The sequence below is a fragment of the Diuraphis noxia genome, unplaced genomic scaffold (genome assembly GCF_037042655.1).
Source record: "Diuraphis noxia isolate RWA-SAM2 unplaced genomic scaffold, SU_Dnox_SAM2 contig0001, whole genome shotgun sequence".
Taxonomy (NCBI): Eukaryota; Metazoa; Arthropoda; class Insecta; order Hemiptera; family Aphididae; genus Diuraphis; species Diuraphis noxia.
This window is the reverse complement of record NW_028301711.1, coordinates 73,518,653-73,538,170: the sequence shown is the minus strand read 5'-3', so window position 1 is coordinate 73,538,170 and position 19,518 is coordinate 73,518,653. Positions and strand designations below refer to the sequence as shown.

The 19,518-nt window shown below is 30.5% G+C and overlaps 1 protein-coding gene across 1 annotated transcript; it reads right to left on the bottom strand.

The window, feature by feature from the left end:
- Positions 1–217: 217 nt before the first annotated feature.
- LOC107169055 (arylsulfatase B-like) lies at positions 218–18,082 on the bottom strand. The gene is made up of 8 exons (XM_089216814.1): positions 17,334–18,082; positions 8,139–8,298; positions 6,409–6,635; positions 5,228–5,492; positions 4,834–5,024; positions 3,839–3,974; positions 2,306–2,464; positions 218–1,475 (listed from the first exon to the last, which is right to left on the bottom strand). Exons 1-8 carry the CDS (start codon positions 17,445–17,447, stop codon positions 1,036–1,038), a joined length of 1,692 nt encoding a protein of 563 aa, XP_089072940.1. The 5' UTR covers positions 17,448–18,082; the 3' UTR covers positions 218–1,035.
- Between the last annotated feature and the right edge of the window lie 1,436 nt (positions 18,083–19,518).

Below are 19,518 nucleotides of genomic sequence, written 5' to 3'. Positions count from 1 at the left end.
TACAACTACATGGACGAGAACCTATAGCAATGTTTAACAATACGGTTCTCAAGAGGACACCAAGTACACGCTTACTATTAATTCTCCGGAAAGATACAAAATGTCGAGATGGCAAACAGGCACCAAACATATTATGAAGTGGGTGCAACTCTTCCTGTAAAGCGGCAGTCTAACCGATCTGTTTGTTTAATATTATGGTTACAGTCTATATGTGGTATTATTTGGTATTTCTGGAGTGTTTATATAATTATAGTGATAGGAATAAATACATTTTAACGAATTGTTTATCTCGTCTGAAAATCCGCAGAAATTAATAAAGCTTATTGTTTTTGACCGTTTTACGATATCACTACATTTTATAGTAATCGTACTACAACAATAACATAGTAGGTAACTGCTTACGCAAGGTCACGTGTTAAGTTGTAAATTACTTCGAGAATGTTAAGCTATAATTATTCATCTGATTACTGTACCTACACATTAACAGAGAATATATACTTTCTGTTTTTCTGCACTAAATTAATTAGTCTACTAAGACGTAACAATACATTTAAACATATAGTGTATTATACAGCATACTAAGGGCCAGTGAATTGAATGCGCTAAAAATTGTTCAATATAAGCATGAATTTTTTTTTGTAAAAAATCAAAAACACGAATTTGGTCTTAAAAAAATGCAGTATTGTTTAAATATTATGCACCAATGATTAAACTGTCCTAACCATATTGTGTCAAAAAATATTTGATCAAATTCGAATCATCTCCCACAAATTACCTATATCATATTTTCGTCAGCTAAAATAATGCATGAACGTATAGAAAACATATTATGGGTTTTCGTTTGTTTTGCAGTAAAACTAATAAGACTCGATATACTTAATTTTAATCGCGTATTTTAGTGTATGTTATGATCATGCATCGGAATCCGTTTTGAGTGAATCTTTGATAATATAATAATACAGTGCATTCGGTCCACAGCCCCGTCTAACGTTATATAGGTACGATGCGTCGGTCGGATGATCATCGGTCGGTCGGTCAGTACGTCCAACTGGTCCACGTGTTGTTGAACCGGGCCGGGTTGGCGGCCGGGTCGAACGGCCGGTTGGTCTGAGGTACCAGCAGCCGTCTGTAGTACTTGAGCGCCTCGTACAGCTGTCCACTGACGGCCACGTATTTTTTGGCCACGTTGTTGGTCTCACACGGGTCGGCCACCAGGTCGAACAGGCACGCCTCGCCGGCCGGGCACGGCGACGGGGTGCGCGGTCCCGCGGCCGACGGGTTGCACCGGACCGTCGACTCGTACCGCATGGCCAACAGGTCGAGGACACCGTTCGTACCTGTGGCGAACGGCAGCGAGTCGGACAGTCGGGCGAGGGCGCGTCCGGCCGGGCTGTACAGAACCGCGGTAGCGTTGTACGCAGTCCGAGGTCTGGTCGCCCCGAAGAACCCGTCTAGTGACCCGTTCGCTGTCGAACCTGCCGGCCAGCAAATGGTTGTGTAATATTATGAATTAATTCGTTTTGCGGAGAACTGTCGTTATGTCAAAACTCAAAGTGAACGGCAAAAAAAAAAAAAAAAAGTTTGTGATATTATGATATTTTGATCGGTTTAATAATAATCTACCCACTGTAATAGTAATAATTCGAGTATTCAAATGAATAAAACGGCCAGAAGCCCCGAAAAGGTGCACGCGGATAAAAAATGATAAGAAATTAAACATTTTATTTGAGATTAACATAAAAGTATGGGAGGGCTATCCCTGATTCTATTAAAATTTTATTGAATTTATACTTCCTTCTTCCTGCACACTTCTCAACAATACCTCGATTTGTGACATTTACGCATTTTATGTTCAATTTCCCCAAAATATCACAAAAACACAACTACCACATAGAAGTGGCCATAAAGTGAAATCGTGTTTGTATTGTACTAATAAAGTTTTTAATATCTATACATATATATTGGAATGTAATATAGTTTAAAACTGTTGAGCCATCAACAAATTATTTAAAGAAGACCACACCATGTCTAACAGTGCAAACATATGGTTGTAACGTCATAATTATACACTATTATATCAAAAGTTCATTAAAATATTTGGACGCTAAACGGTTTTTACCATAATTATAATGTGATTTTTAAGGTTAAACATATTTTATTAAAAATCCCTAAGATAAAAACATTTTAGAGAGAAATTATCATTGGTTTTTCGATTCATTGAGTAATGTATTTTGTGACATTTAATTTGATATGTTCTTATATTTTGTCTTTTTAAACAATTGTAAATTTTTGTCAAAATACTCACCGACGATTAATTTCCAGTTGTCTTTGATAATGCCTGCATAACGTTTTTTTTCATCTATATTTAGTAATACGAAATTACGTTGCGATGGTAAATTTAACGTGAGCGATGTCCATTGGTCGAGTCCATCCAGATTTTTTGGCAAAAATCCTGGATTTCCACCTGAAACAAAGTTACCAATTTTACCACGGAAAATGTATTGTTTTTGAAGTACCTATATTGTACCTATATAATGTAATATATTTTTTAGTCTTATTTATCTACGTATTTTAAAAGCACAATTAAAATTTTTTTACAAATCATATTTTTATTTTGGATTTCAGGTGAGAAGAATAAATCTGTCAGTCAAATAATGAATAACGTTTTTTTTTGTGTATAACCGTCGATCACAGTACAAAATATGTTTTAGATTCTGAGCGGAGCGATGAAGGTATTGATTTTACCTTAAGGTATTGATGTGTGTGTGTTTTTTTTTTTTGTGTCTGTCATCACGTTTTGTGGCAGTAAAAGTGCTTCGATTTTTGACTTCAGTACCTCGTTCGATCAGAAAGTGAATCTAGTTGGTACTTTGGGGAGGTCAAATGAGAAAAATTCTTAATACTTTTCCAAATAATCGAAAAAAAAAAACTAAAAATTAAGGGAAAAACAAGAAATTTTATGCACGCTTATTTTTTGACAAAATCGATTTTGGTTTTTGATGTAACTTTAAAACAAATGACCATAGATACATGCAATTTTTACCGAATGTTTATATAAGTATATTCTATCCACCGTGCAATTTTCAAAAATTTTCGATTTAAGTTGAACTATTCATAGATATTTCAAATTTTCGATCATTATTAGTTTTTTTAAAATTAATATCGATAAAAATTTATTTGTTTGGCAGAAAAGCTTGAAAATTTAATACAAGGCTCTTAACATATTGTTACAATAGCAGTTGAAAAATAAAATAAATTCATAGTCACAATTTTTTTTTAAAAGCATTCAAATTTTGAATTTTGACAACATATTATGTAAAAATCACGAAATTCGTAAATTATTTTATGCTAGAAATTCGTAAAAAATTTTCCTTTTATATCTAAGATTTGAAATTTTTTAATAATCTATAATATATTTTAGACAGATAAACCGTCTTCGCTCAGAATCGTTTTTCGTATACAATGATATAATATCATTGGTTTCAAATTTAATTCCATCCATTACAGTAACCCACTTGTAACCTACTGTACAGCAGAGTGACATCCACGACTTACCCGCCTTTTTATTTTGGACTTTTATAACAAGATAATGTTTAGAAAAAAAAAATAGATAATAATGTTAATTAAAGATTAATTAACAATTAATGTTGTACATAATAATATGTAGGTACCATGCATGGATAAAATATGTAAAATTGTTTGTTTAAAAATGACTTCGGTAAAATGTTTTTACCCGACATAGTCAAATTGAATCTTTGTATTATAAATCGAGTTGTAAAATTATAAGTCTTAATCTTAATATTGTACGTGCTATTACGCTGCACGCGGAGACACATACCTGCAGCTGAATATAACGTCGGCAACCAATCGGTAATGTGCATGAGCTGTTTGGAAACTCGAGGATTTTCCTGGAAGTATGGAGCCCAGATAAATGACGCGCTCTTAACTCCGCCTTCCCACAACGTGTTCTTTATCTGTGAAAAAATGCCAAACCGATATAACAATCAAAATCTTATATTATTTATTTACGGCGTCATTATATTTTATATACACGGACTGCAGCAATAATCGCCTAATATAACAAACCTAATTGTACACAAATAATTTAAAAGAGACGTACTATGCAATATACGATATTATATTTTTAATGTTTAGAATATTGTTGGAGTAATATAATATTTTTCAAAACATTATTATGGTCATGGATCCATCATGTAGTTTTTCTCACAGCCTACGAATTATGACAGGGATTTCAGTGCAATTTTTACTAATTTTTCCAGTGTTTATACGACACTCATTTTCGTTAGTAGAAATTTGTTTTATGTCTTGTTGAATGGATATAAAACATTTTATTTTGAGTTTATTGGAATCTTGTATACCTATTTAAAGTAATTTTTCATTTATAATAGGTTTTTATTACTTTTGAACATTTTAAGCGTAAATTCAAACTTAAAAATCGTATTTTATGATTCTTACGAAATTATATAGGTACTTACAAATTTTATCATTCACATCAAATCAAATACCTCCCCTCCAAAAAAAGAAAAAATATTTTACTTTATTGATATTACACAATATTGTATAGAAGTAAATAATTAAATGAATGTAAAATAAAACTCAGTATAATAATCAATTTATGTAAAATATTATTTAACACAATTTTTAAAATGACAAAACAACTTGAAAAATAAAAATGTTTAATTAATTTATAACTTCATAACTTTAAATTTAAAATTTTTACCATTTCAATATTTTGCCACTCCTAAACCTAATTTTTATATTGCCGTCGATCCCTCCCTTAAATACGAGCCTGTTTGTAACCATGAAACTTACTCCTCTGTACGGGAAATTTGAACCCCAGTTTGGCGTTACGCCGACGTTGGGTCCGAAATTCCGACCGGAATTATCGAACGATGGCGACCCGTTATCTGACATAAACACGATTATAGTGTTTTGCAGCATTCTCTTTTCTGTTAGCGCCTCCACTACTCGACCCACGGACTCATCTAGTTTGGATACCATCGCTACAAAGAAATGTTATTAACGTGTTAAGTTTCGTAGTAGGTAGAAATTGATTTTTCTTTTACTTAAACTTAAACAATAAATTGTTTGAATTTAAAAATGTATATAATATTGTACATTATAGTCTTATCTTTTGTTAAGAAATAATATTTTAACCAAAGAACACAATTAATTGTTAATTACTGATGCGGTCTGACGTGGTTACCTGCGTAAGTTCGGCGGTTTGGGTCCAAAATGTGATTAAATTTGTTGACTTCGGATTGCGGTGCCTCTAAATTCTTACCCCTGTTGCCTGTGTGGACGGCCACGTGCGCTAGATACATGAACAGTGGCTGGTTGGCCGGCTGTTCTTTGATCAATCGCACAGCCTCGTCGGTGAACACGTCTGTAGCATACTTGCCAACCACGTCCCATGCGATCGTGTCGTTTCGTCGCATGTCAAACCCGTGGAATTCGCCGAAATTTTGGTACTGTGTAATATTAAAATTGACATTTAAGATAGGTACCTAGGTGATTTTTGTTTTTTATGTAGATCACGAGGGTAGGGTGTCTATCAGGAAAAACTCAAAGCCTCGAGAAGTAGTTGGACCTCGATCAGTCATTTATATATTTTTAATACGCAGGTAACATTGGATTTTCAAGACAATATTGTTAGAAGTTTAAAAATAAACATCTGAATCGTAAACGTATATTCTACATTATTTATGTGAATCCCCTTAATAAATAGCTAGCTCCAACACACCGTTAATATCAATTATCAGCACACGTGAGTTTTTGATTGTTTTAATAACAATCACAATTTGATAAAATAATTATTAAATATGGTTGTGAATTTAATATAGAAAAAAAAATCTTAAAAACACATTTGAAATTGAAACAAAATGTTATATAAAATGTATTGTATACATAAATCACGAAAAATCGCAAATCAGATTTTAAAATGCGGTTAGGTATAACCTTAAATTTTTTCATAGAATAGCTGTTAAGTGAACACTTGGTTATTGAGTACAAAGTCACTGTAATAGATCTGTAAAATTAAAATTTAATAAATCATAGCATACCTATGAAAATCGAGGTTTGTCTAAATATTTTGAAAATTATACCATTTATAGAAAATTATAATATTACATTATTACATTTGGCGAACATTATAAGAATCTAGGATATTTGATTATTTATTAAAAAAAAAAAAAAATGCAAATATTAAAAATGCAAAAAAAAAGTTTCAATACGTTGAATTCCTCGGTAGGTACTTAATTAATACTTAGTGTAAAGAAAGTCATGTTCTAAAATCTAAAGCAATTTTAAATTAATGGATTTAATAACAAATCCACAGCCTTTAAAAAAATCCTTTTTGAACAGGTGTTAAGGACTTATTCGACTTACGACGTCTTGGAGTATATAATCGTAGTAACTGATGTATCCGGTGTAATACCCAAAGTGTGAGTCGAAACCTCGCCGTGTGGGGGTATAGGCTGGTTTGTAGAAACCCAAGTGCCATTTGCCAATAGCTCGAGTCGTGTATCCCAATTCTCTGAGGTATTCCGGTAACAGTTTCTCGGACAGCGGCAAGCCGTTCGGTTCGGCACCATAAGTTGGAGGACCTTGCATACCTGTTCAGCATTTTTATCATTACTATTAGCTCATTTTATTAGCAGTTATTAATTATATAGTTGTTAAACTGAATATGTATATTGGCGTAGATATATGATTTTTACATGGAAGAGGGAATTTAACTTATACAGGGTGTCCCAAAGAGATCTGACAAATGAAATAGCTTTTGTTCTAATCAATATTTTTTAAAAATTTCTTTTAAATATAATCCATAGACACTTGTGCTACATTTTTAGAATACATTTTTTATTTTTTTATACTGAAAATAAAAAACTTAAAAATTGATACATTTTTTTTTCGAAATATTCAATATAGCCATTTTGTAAATTTTATTTTCAGAAAAATGAATATGATAAAAACACTTATTTAAGTCAAATGGCAGATATTTAAAAAAAATTTTAAATATCAATATTTTCGTTAGGTAAATTATAGTAATTTATAGTTTATACATCACATATTATTAAAATAAATACAATAAAAAAAATAATTAGATTTTAACATGCACTTATTTAAAAATGTTCTTATAAAATATCTTTAAAAAACTTAATTATTATTTGAAATTAAAAGGTTTTTAACATAAACTAGATCGTAATTTACTTAACGAAAATATTGATATTTAAAAAAATTGTAAAAAATCAGCCATTTGACTTAAATAAGTGTTTTTACCATATACATATTTTTCTAAAAATCAGATTTACAAATTGGCTATATTGAATATTTCAAAAAAATTTTTATCAATTTATAAGTTTTTTATTTTCAGTGTTAAAAAATAAAAATAAAAAATGTAGCGCAAGTGTCTATGAATTATATTTAAAAGACATTTTTTTTAAATATTGATTAGAACAAAAGTTATTTCATTTGTCAGAATGTAAGACTTCTGTGGGACACTGTATACTTAAAATTAGTTATTGTTAACAATGTTAACGTTATAATTAAACCTGAGAGAACGCCACACCGACATGTGTTATCCCCTATATTACAAACGTAGAATATAGCAAAAGCTGTTTTGCTCAGGAAAGAACCAAGAAGGCTACAATCATAAACTCATAACTAAGAACGACAATTTTCACAAAATAAAGAGGAAATCATTTAAAATGTGCAACATTTTTTAAATTCATATATTGTATTCGAATTTATATGTAATTCTCTTACAAAATCTCAAACTACAATAATAAATGTAAGTATAATAGTTTGGAAATTAATTATTAGTGAATTTGTTAGAAATGTGTTATTCTTTTGGTTTTCAACGTTACAAATATTTAATACCTATTATTTGCATAATAATCATGATATATATGTTTCTGGAAGATTTAAGCACCCACAGATTCCCCCAACTTCTTGCATCCACAGCGCCACTGACAGTGCGTTATTTCCAGAAACCGGTAAATATTTGGTTTTATTTTACTTATCATAAACAATCTTTTCTACATTTTTATGAAACTGGAGGGAACCCGATTTAAATAATATCGTAACGATCGCGAGTCTCGACAATGATCACTTACCTAATTTAATAGGATACTTTCCAGTCATTAGAGCCACCCGAGACGGCGTGCAAACCGGTTGAGTGTATAGATTGTTGAGCACAATGCCGTTGAATGCCAGCGCATCGATGTTAGGTGTCGGGATCTCGTCGGAACCGTGAAAACTCAAGTCGTTCCATCCCTGTTGGAAAAACATGATTATTATTTTTCAATACATTTTATTCAATACGTTTATTTCAGTAGACAGGTTCAGCACTCTGCGAGAGATACGGTTATAACGGTATTTCGAAAGTTCATAAAAATAATTTAATTTCAATTTATTTCTTGACGAATGACTGATTACAACGGTATCCGGTATAAATAAATTAATTTTATGATTATCGGAAAAATAAAAAGACTGCATGCATTAGAACGGCTATTATCAAAATATAAAAACACCATTGTAAATAATATTCTGGCTTGATTTTCAAATCATAATTATATCATCAAATATATTAAATTACCAATACGTATTGCGATACGCATACGCTATACAGACATACAGTCATGTAGACATATAATAGTCAATGATGGAGATAATTTTTCCATTCTCCTCAAATATATTTTGACTATAGAAATGTTTTCTCCGATTCCAAATAACAATTAAATTATTAAAAACAAATCAGAATATCTCGCGTCACCAACGAATGTGACCGATATACGTTCGACTTCTTTTGTATGTGACTTTTCATACATTGCAACTTAAAGAATAACGAAGTCTTACGATGCAACACAATACATTTATTTATTTGTTTTGTTATTATTAGAATATTCGTCGTTTTTCATTTTATTTGATTTTCATTCAATATTGTTACCTATACATATTATGCCTAATTACTAATTATTAATTGTAATGGACATGATAGTGAGACTTTAAATATGACGAGAATGCAAGACAAGCGGACTAATGGGTAGTGCGTTCTAATCAATGCTTTTGCTATAGTAGTAATCCACGCGCCGATTTGAGCAAAGCGAAAACGTTGTCATTTTCTTCGATGCATTTTATCAAGGTCAATGTTATCGTATTATTAACAGGGGTAATTAATAATTAGAGTGTGAACTTAACCACACACACAGGTATAAAAATACTGTCGAAACATGGTGGCGGCATCGGCGTGCGGTCGACCTATTGTGATTTCTATATCCACAAGCAGGGCCGTATTTAGGGGGGGGGGAGCTACAGGGAACTGTTGCCCCGAGCGGCTGAGTAGGAGAGGACGGCTAATTTTTTTATAATTTAAATTTGTATTTTGTATAATGATTAATGAGGCGTATTATTTTTGTTGCCCCTTGGTGTCAAATTCCTAAATACGGCCCTGTCCACAAGACTAAATGCCTGCGCCATTCTTCATGACTGTGTGAAGCAACGTGTGTTTTATTATTATTATATTAATATATATAGGTGTGCAGCAGGTGGTCAGGTTAGACGAGATGGAAAACGAGCAAAATGTCAGACGTCATGTTCTGTCTTTCGCGTTTTCATAGTAGGTCGTGCGATACGTTCGTAGGAATTCGATATAATAATCGTTATAAATATTATTTTTCAATTCAGCTCCGTTGACTTTACTTCGGGGCGTAGAAAAACATAAATCAATTTAGGCGCAACTATGCAATATTATAAATTGTTGTTATTACTCACCTACTATAGACAGGTGATGTCCCGTGGGTAAATATTCGGTGGTAGAGGTGGGGAATGGAAGAGAGACTGAAAATGTTAAGTACCATAATTATAATATGATTATAATAGCAGGGACCGGGTTTGAATGGAAATCACATTTTTCGAGAATGTTTTGAACATTACTTTCCAAGCAAAAAGTTCATTTCGTACAGCAAGGAATTAAACAATTTAAATTATATTTTGCATTTTATTACATTCTTAGATTTTTTTAATTTTTAGAGCAGTTTATAATATTTTTAGTGAATTTTGATGTTTTTTGGTCATTTTAAAAATTTAATCTGAATTACCTTTATTTGTTTTTTTAAACATTTAAAGGTACTATAGTAAATTAATACTTTAATGTTTTATTTTTTTGGTTTCAGATTCAATATCACTTATGAATATCAATATGTAAATTTTTTTTAAAGGTATCTATGATAAATTATATACCTAGTTCTATATAATCGATCTAATGATGACAGATGTTTTGCTCAATCTTATCGACAGACGGACAACATATCTACATTTAGTTGGACATTTTAGATTAAATGCTGTTGCAATATCTTAAACCCCACAGATTTATAATTATTACGTTATATTATTATATTATTATTTTGTGTCATAAGAAATTTATTTTTGAATTTGAAATTTTAATGAAATTATGTATTTAAATTTTAAATGATGAATAACAATTTATTTTAGTAATGTTGTTATAATTCAAAAACGTTCACGTGGACTTTTTTATGCAAGTGGTGAACATTTTACGCAGGTATACATAATATATGGTTTATCACTATTAACTGTAATCATAATTCATAATAGCTATGCAATTATATTATCAAAATAGGTATTTCGATTGATTTTAAGCTATTGTCTATTTAAACATGTAGGTATACCTTCGTTTTCATCACGTTTTTCGGTAAGTCTACATTGGCTCAAAAATCAATAACAATATAAATATATACCTATTTAATATTATAATACTATAATAGCAAAATAAAATGCATATATTATATGCCAATAGACTGTCTCCACTCAGAATTTTTCGAAGCCTTTGGTTTAATATTGAATTTGTAATTTGATTCATTCATTATACTGACCAACTCAAAGACGTTTTGTAGTGTACCTATACCTATTACTGTACAGCTAACTTCTAAGTACCACAGCGGCTAGGTACCCACTTGCCCACTCTTTAATTTTACATTATTTATTTTGTATAATATACAATTTTATTAAATAAGCTGATTAATAAACTGCTTTGTAAATATTTGATATTTACGATTCTTAAAATTTTTTAAGCAAGATTGTATCAGATTTTAAAAATTAAGAGAAAAAAATGGAAAATATACTTTTTTTAACTTTTTTCTTTTTTTTTTATATTTAATTGTATAATTCTTTTTTTAAACTTATTTTAACTTTATGATGATACATATTCAGTTCAAAGATAGAAATAATTATTGATAATTTCATAAGACTATCATGTATATTATATTTATATTTTGCGTATTATAATATTTTAGTCATAAACGGACTACTGCAGTGTCATTAAGAAAGGCCGTTTAAGGAACAATCGGATTTAGTGTCGTGTTAAAAAAAAAAAAATAAAATACTTATAGCAGAATTTCTAAAACTAAATACATTTTTACAACATGTCTTATTATTTAGATTGCCTTAAAATCCTAGTTCTATTCGTGATTAATGTACCTACACTTTCGCCGGACCGAGACAAAATTCAATGTCAGTTTTAGAATGTCCACTCACGCGACAACGGCCACTGGTGCAGCGTAATATACGTTTATATGCCGACGGCGGACATGACAGATGCAGACTTGTTGACGGATGAAATGTATATCAAAAAAAAAAAAAAAATAAAAACCATTGAGAAAATGTTGTCCATTCAGTGTGATAAATAGACCCATAAAAATGAATGCAAAAAAGTATTACAGTAGGAAATAAGTACCTAAATGGTCAGTTAATACCTATATATATATATATATTTTAATATTATGATTTATGAATGTAGGCTGCAGGCTGTAGTGAATCGGTAATCGGTATACGTGTCGAAGTTTAGCATCATAATAATATAATATTATCACAGTTTAATGAGTTGTCTATTGAGTAGGCATAGGACATAAGTACTGTTTTTACCAAACGGATCGCAAACTTTTTAATATTTAAATATAACATTTACACGCAGATATATGTATAATGGGTGTATGGTGTATCACGATCAACTGACGTTTTATTTTTGGATTGGCAGGTAAAAGAGTTTTCGAATTATTGTGTGACATGATTAGAATTGGTCTCAACTACTTTAATATATAGAGTATACATAGGTACACAATAGATACGAAATCATATTAACTCATCTTGGACGCATTTTCCTTGTCAACTACGTGATTCGTGTCACGATACGCGAAAACGTAAGCGTATTCAAGAGCTGCTATGAATATGCAATATTGATCGCTGAATTGTTATTATATTTATATTATTATTTTGATGTTCTGAATAGGCACACCATTATTAAAATTTTTACCCAAACTTTTAACCATTTCATCAAATACATAATCGAACGAATTCGTATGATATTTTTAAGTTCTTAATGACTTTGCTATCCATTACATTTAAAGACGTTTATTATATTATTTACTACTATAACTTCAGCCAAAATCGTTTCTCAACAGTACATTTAAATTGTTATAATATTTTAACCATTAGGCTCTCCAATACTTATTATTATTAATCAATAGTGAAATCATTTTGATAGGTACCTAGGTATATAAAAACCCACGGAATCTATATTTGAATAAATTCCTAAAAATCACTTTCTAAATTGAAAATGTTATATTTAAAAATAAGTTATATGTACAAATAAATAACTTTATTCAATAAACGAACTTAAAGGTTAAAATCCCGAAAAATTAAAAAAGCCAAATCATAATAATATAAAATCGACACAAAAACAACCAGACACCAGTAGTCACGTGTTGTTTCGTAAAACAATGTTTTCAAGCTATTGAGTTGTGTTTTTATGTCTCTCCCAAAGAAAACGTGAAATGCAATGAAATCTTAATTTTCTTGTTTTTGCAAAATGTATAATATATTTACTTTCCTACGAATAGTAGACCGCCACGACGACCACAAGGACCGCAACATATTTGCAAACGATATTATCATAATCTGCAATGTCAACGCTCTCTTAGTTTACAATCAACATCGTAGTATTATTTATTACGAATACTGTTGCTGTAGTTTATTAATGTCAAGATCGCTTACGATTTTTACGTAACGTCTGAAACCGGGTCATCGTCCTCTTTACATTGGTTGGTTGTTGGTTATATCATGCAGATACGACAACCAAAAAAATCCCAAACGAAATCACGCAATGATCAGTTGCAGTCCTAAGCCTTTGTGCTTAAAAATTCATAAGGTGATAACATGCGTACCTATGATAGAACGTTTCAGCAAATCAACCTGCATAATATTATGTGATGTCAGACGGAATACTTTTTAAGCCGTTTTAATTATTGATTGTTTATTAATAAATTATACTCTTCAGTACTGCAGATGTTTGTTTTATCAACACTCGCGGTTGTAACGACGCGCATTTCCAATGATTATATAAGTTACAACATTTAATAAATTTAAATCGATAATCTTTGAATCCCAGATTTATTCGTCAGTGGCTTAGATAATGTTGAATGTAGCTGGTAATATTATATATTTTTGGTTTCGATCATCGTCGATGATAAACTGGTTTCCGGAGAAGAAAAAAACATTAAATTGAGCTATGAATAGATGAAAACCGACATCAAATTGTTCATAAATAATACAATTTAATACAATCTGACCCCGGGCTTTTCGTTGTTTATTGTATCTACGGTGAATTGGTTTTTGGTATATAGCTGTATAACCTGCCTTTGCCTGGGAATAAATAATCAATTAATACAAAATACGGCGTTACCTATATTGGTGTATATCGGTTTTAGTACACCACAATTCAGATTTTATTGCCCTTGGTATATTTCTGAACGTGGTTCAAACTACTCATTAACTTTGACAACTATAACTCGAAGAACGATATATAAAATCTTCGTCAAAACCGATAGAATGGTTATAAAATATAATATGTATATTAGGTTATAAATACGAACATTTTATGCATGGTTTTACCTATTATACTATGTCCGAGTAAGCAATGTCAACCATTTCCAAAAAATAATATTCAATTCTACTATTACGATTTACATTAACTATGACTCTTAACCAATGGAAACTATTTATAAACAAAAAAACAAAATTTGAATTTCCACCGTGAATCTCAAAAAAATCCCTGTGTCAGCAATTGTCTAAAATGCAAAATTCGGGAAATCTTTTCTTATTGAACATCTAGATTATTAGATAAACCTGAATCACTTATTATTATTATTATTGTCTCTATTCCAAATTTCGATTTCGTACGTTTTAAATGTATTTATACCGAATTTCATATTATAAAGATTTTGGTTGTACAAATGTAATTGATTTGTGGTTATATCTTACGGACAAGGTATAAAACTTCGATAACGTGCTAAAACTCATATATGCGTCGAGATATTATGCGTACACGTCACAAACATAGAACTTTGCGTCACATCAAATAGAGTAGCAAGCTGACTATACTAGAAATTATTGCTGTTATAAGGTTATACGGTTATAACGTTTTAACGTTGAAGCATGACCGCGAATCCATGGTATTTTTATTTTACAAAAATTACAATTAATAGAAAAAAAAATTAAAAATTAAAGGAATAAAAAAAAAGTGATCAATAGTAAAAAACATGTTATTTAAAATAGCTACCGTTTAAATACTTCAAGCAAAAAAGTATTCAATAAAGTACCTACTCAACACGGGAAAAATCATTTGAATAATTTTACTCAAATACTTTACAACACTGGGTATAACCTATACGCTCGACACGAGCTCGTCACCTTCGACAAATACCTACCCACGTTGATTGGCAATTGCGACACGCTAATATACTGACACTCGGTATAATTGGCCAAGTATAAGTAATCGGCGCGACTCGGTTGTGTATTATATTTTAATAAACCACAGTATTTTAGTACCTCTATCATTATTGTTGTTGAGCAAAATGCGCTTGATGTATTGCTAAATAATAACGACAGTATTCACTAAATTATAGTGTTATCGCAGAAATGCCGAAATTGAGCGTCACACATTCGCACACCCCTATCGTATAATGTAATGACCTGCGCTGTGGTCGTTCTTCGTCGGAACCAATCGATGATTTTTGTTTTTTACTGTTTATGTAACGCACGTCCTTGCTGCAGATTCCCGTTTCCGGTCATTGGGAGCTCATTGCCCTTAGAGCCGCGGAAAAAAAACCCTCACGTCAGGGTGTACGGAACTTTGGAAGGGTTGTAAATCTTTTGAGTTTATTGTAAATGACATATTATCTAGCTTAACGTTTATCATTATATAAAACCGTGGTAGGTACAAACAATTAAAATATTTTTTTTCTTTATCCCAATAAAATAATCTAACACCATTCTCGAATTCCGCTGATAGTTATAAACTCGCTACGATAACGTTTATATAATATTATTATTGAAGTTCTCTCAAAGTACAAAGTCTTCACAAACTCATCAAATCAATTGAGAAATACAAGCTTCCCTCAATTCAACAATAAAATTTTTAATTTTATTGCAGACATAAAATAGCGGGTCCGGATGCAATACCTATGTCAGTGGTTCCCAACCTTTTATGAGTGCGATCCTAAAATTTTAAATTTAACTTTTGGCGACCCAAAAAAAAACATAATTTTTTTTCTTCCGAAATTGAAATTATAATATAATAAAATATATCATGTAAATGTAAGAAAAGCTTTCGCGACCCACCATGAAAACCTCTGCGACCCTAATTTGCGACCCGAGGTTGGGAACCGCTGACCTATGTGTTTGAAATGTCTTCACGGACTTTGTTAAATATAATTATTGTTGTTGGTCTACAGTTAACTTCACATATACTATAATAGATATTGTTAAATGTCCTCCATGAAAATAAAAATAAACGTTTTCATTTACTTACAAGTCAATTCAGATTGGATAATATGATAACACTTGGTATATTTTCGATTGTGCTTCAAACTACTGTCTAAGTGTCTAAGAACAATTTTTTAAATTTTCGTCAAAATCGGTCTATTAGATTTAAAGTTTAAAAAGCTCCTTTATACTCCTTTTATCTCAACTTTTAAGAATATGCGTATAAAATTTAATTCCAGTTAATTTAGGAGTTTCCAAATTTATAGGCCCCATCCTAATGTATACATTTATTTATCGTCATTAAAATGTATTAAAAAAAGGAACATTATTGTATTTCATCTTTATATTTTAATCATGCATTACATTTGGATTTTCTTTTTATCATTTTTTTTTTTTTTTTTACGCATTATGACATATTCTGAGAGAATATTTTACAGAAAATATTGGGTAGTACGGTATATATTTTCTCAGTTTACTTATAATTGCACATTATTGGTCATATATAAATGTAATAAATTCTACATACCTACTTTAATATTTATTATATGATATACCTACACATTTACTTGTCAACTGTGTAGTAATGGTCTATTAAGATTTGAGTGTATTGACTGAAGTTGCATAATAGTTTTAAAATATTTTACACATTATATAATGCAACATACAACATGTACTATATAAGCGTGTGAGTATTCGGTAAAATTATGATAATTTGTATAGGTACTACGTATTTACACTATATTATACATTTTAGTTTTTTTTTTTATTTCATATTGCCAACTCTTGGGTTGTCAGATATGAGTATACGAATTAAAAATTGACAAACCTATATTTAAAAGTAAGCAATATAGACAAGCGGAATAAGAATTGCGAATTTTCACGAATTAAAGTGTGCACATAGTATAAAAGCAATAATAAAGTAGTGCCTTCATCTTATTGTTAAGAATTTAAAAAGGTATGGTAAAAATTAAATTTACAATAGATGCATATATTTATCGCATATTATTGTCTCACGGTGCCCAAGTCCAGATAAGTCCCCTAAATACTCATATGCAAACACAATTGGTCGTAGTTCAATATTTCCATAAACAATAATTTTACCAACTGTTATAGCTTGTAGAAAATGATCGTTAAATTCAAATTTAAAATAAAATATTAAATGTGTTATCCAAATTCTAAATCAAAATATATAAATTATGCAGGCATATATAGTACCTACTAGATAATATAGGTGCGATAAAAATATGAAAGAAATCATATAATAGATCATTTAAATGAAAAATTAAAAAAAATGTTAAGTTATAATATTACATTTTTAAACTAAACATTGAAATTAAAAGTTAACTATGATTATTGTACTAAAAAAAAGTAAATATGAACGCATTCGATATCATTTCGGGTCATAATAAATATTATAATAGTACACCTTCGTTGTTTTGGGGATGAACGAGTCTTAAACTTAACGTTGTCCTTACCAAATCGTCGGCCATAATGAAAACGATGTTTGGCTTTGATGACTGAGTTCGGGCTGGTCGCAGGACGGCGGCCAACGCGATCAGGACCCACAGTGACAACCGTGTAACTTCCATGAGTCCGCAGCGTGTGGGCAGCGAAGACGGCGGTGCGGTGACTGCAACGAAGTTTGCGCGAGTGTATTTAGATATTGAACGCGATTATGGTGGCCTAGCTGAGATCGGTTTTCCGAACGGTGGCGGAGGAACAAAAATTATATTAATAATGTAACGACAACGACAAACTAAAAAGGAAAACGACGGCTTTTCCCTCTTCTTTTTCCCCTATATTTGTGTCCTAATTCGCGACCGAACGAGAAAGAAAAATCACTATTGCTACCGTCGCGGGTAAAGTATGCCGTCGATGAATATTTTATTATTGTAAAATTATATCAATTCACGTAGATAGGTATTCTAAGTATTCAACGTAAGTATTATATGTCTATACAATATAATATAATATAATTTTATTATTGTAAAAATAATTCAATACGATTTTCACGGTGCAGCGCGACTCGCGTGTATCTCGAAAATAATATGCTTAATATAAATATTAATTTAATATATATTTTTTAAAATACTGTGCTTGTAAGACGTGGACATAACACACCTACACACACACGATATATTATATTATTATTTATTATTTCGAATATACTCGGACAACGCGCAAAATTTAAACGGGCAAGACCGTAGTGCTGACTGGACTGACGTCGCTAAAAAATTCGGCACCTATTTATAATGCTTGATACGCGTCCAATGATTTTTATATTGTTATTCACCTTCCACCAAAAATTTTACTGTTGTTTCCTAGTGTGGTATAATATAAAAATATTATACGATATCCACGAACTTTACCCATCCGTGGGCAGTTCGAGTAAGCACTGCAAGGTCACCCCCCCACCCCACTACGAAATATAGTTACATTTATGTTTATATGTTTTTATATATATATATAGAGGTACAACTGGCATAGTAATAGATAGATTACTATACTAAGCACGCTCATCCCCATTTTAGACTCTAAGCGGAGAGATGAATGGAATGTATTTTTTTATTCATAATAATGTATGAATTAGGCTGGCACACGATTTATACAGTAGAAAAAATGCTATGATTTTCAACTTTGTGGACAGTTTTAGAAAGCTACTTTGTGAGATCAAAATAGAAATTCCTAAGATATTCTCAAAGTAGTTGTGAAAAAATTAGGGAAAACGGTTGTTACTCAGTAGAAATAGGCATCCTACTTGCCTATTTTTTAAACTTAAATAAATTTATTTATTCCTATTCTAATTTTTGGCATTCCTTAACTATACTATTTTTATAAGGACCATATTTAAAAAAATAATAATAACTTAAGGAGTGCTCTACTCAAGCGATTCCAACTTCTGTTCTTTTCAAATTAGAATCGCTCATTTTTTTCGTATAAATTATTTATCAGAAGACTTTTTGAAAATATTGATATACCTAAACCATTGAATTATTTTGAAATTACAACAAATTATGTAAAAAAATTTTTTTTAATTTTAATTTTATTTAAAATCAACAATCTGTTGCATATAAATTCAATAAGAAGATGGGAGGGGTGAACATAGTATTTGAAAATAGTCTCAATTGAAGACGTTACCCACTGATATCGCTTCGGCATGTTTAATTTAAATAAATTTTTATTTTTAGGGTTGGAGAAAGTCTCTTGGCTATTGTGTTTTAGCTTTTGATAGTGAAAAAAATAAATATTATAAAAAAAAGTTCAAAGTTCAAAATTGTGAGTGTAGCGAGTAGACACTATAATGAACCTTATATAATTATTATGTAATTTCTGTGTATTCAACATTTTTATTTACCTAACCATTTTATTAAAGGATAATAATATTAATTAATATAGTCTTATGTAAAAGTAATAATTTTCAATTTTTTCATTTTTTTGTGAAATAATTTATATAATTCGCAGGATAGAATTTTGAAAGCATTTGGATCTTACCGTTACCATGTTGAGTTTCTAATAGAACTAAAATAAGTATAAATGTCACTATGTCAGATATTATTTATTAATGTGTTTATGGATAGTTGTTAAGGTTTTTTTTTTCAATAATTCAATAACTATCGAACTTAATTTTCTAACTATTTTAGAGGACGCTAATTTAATATT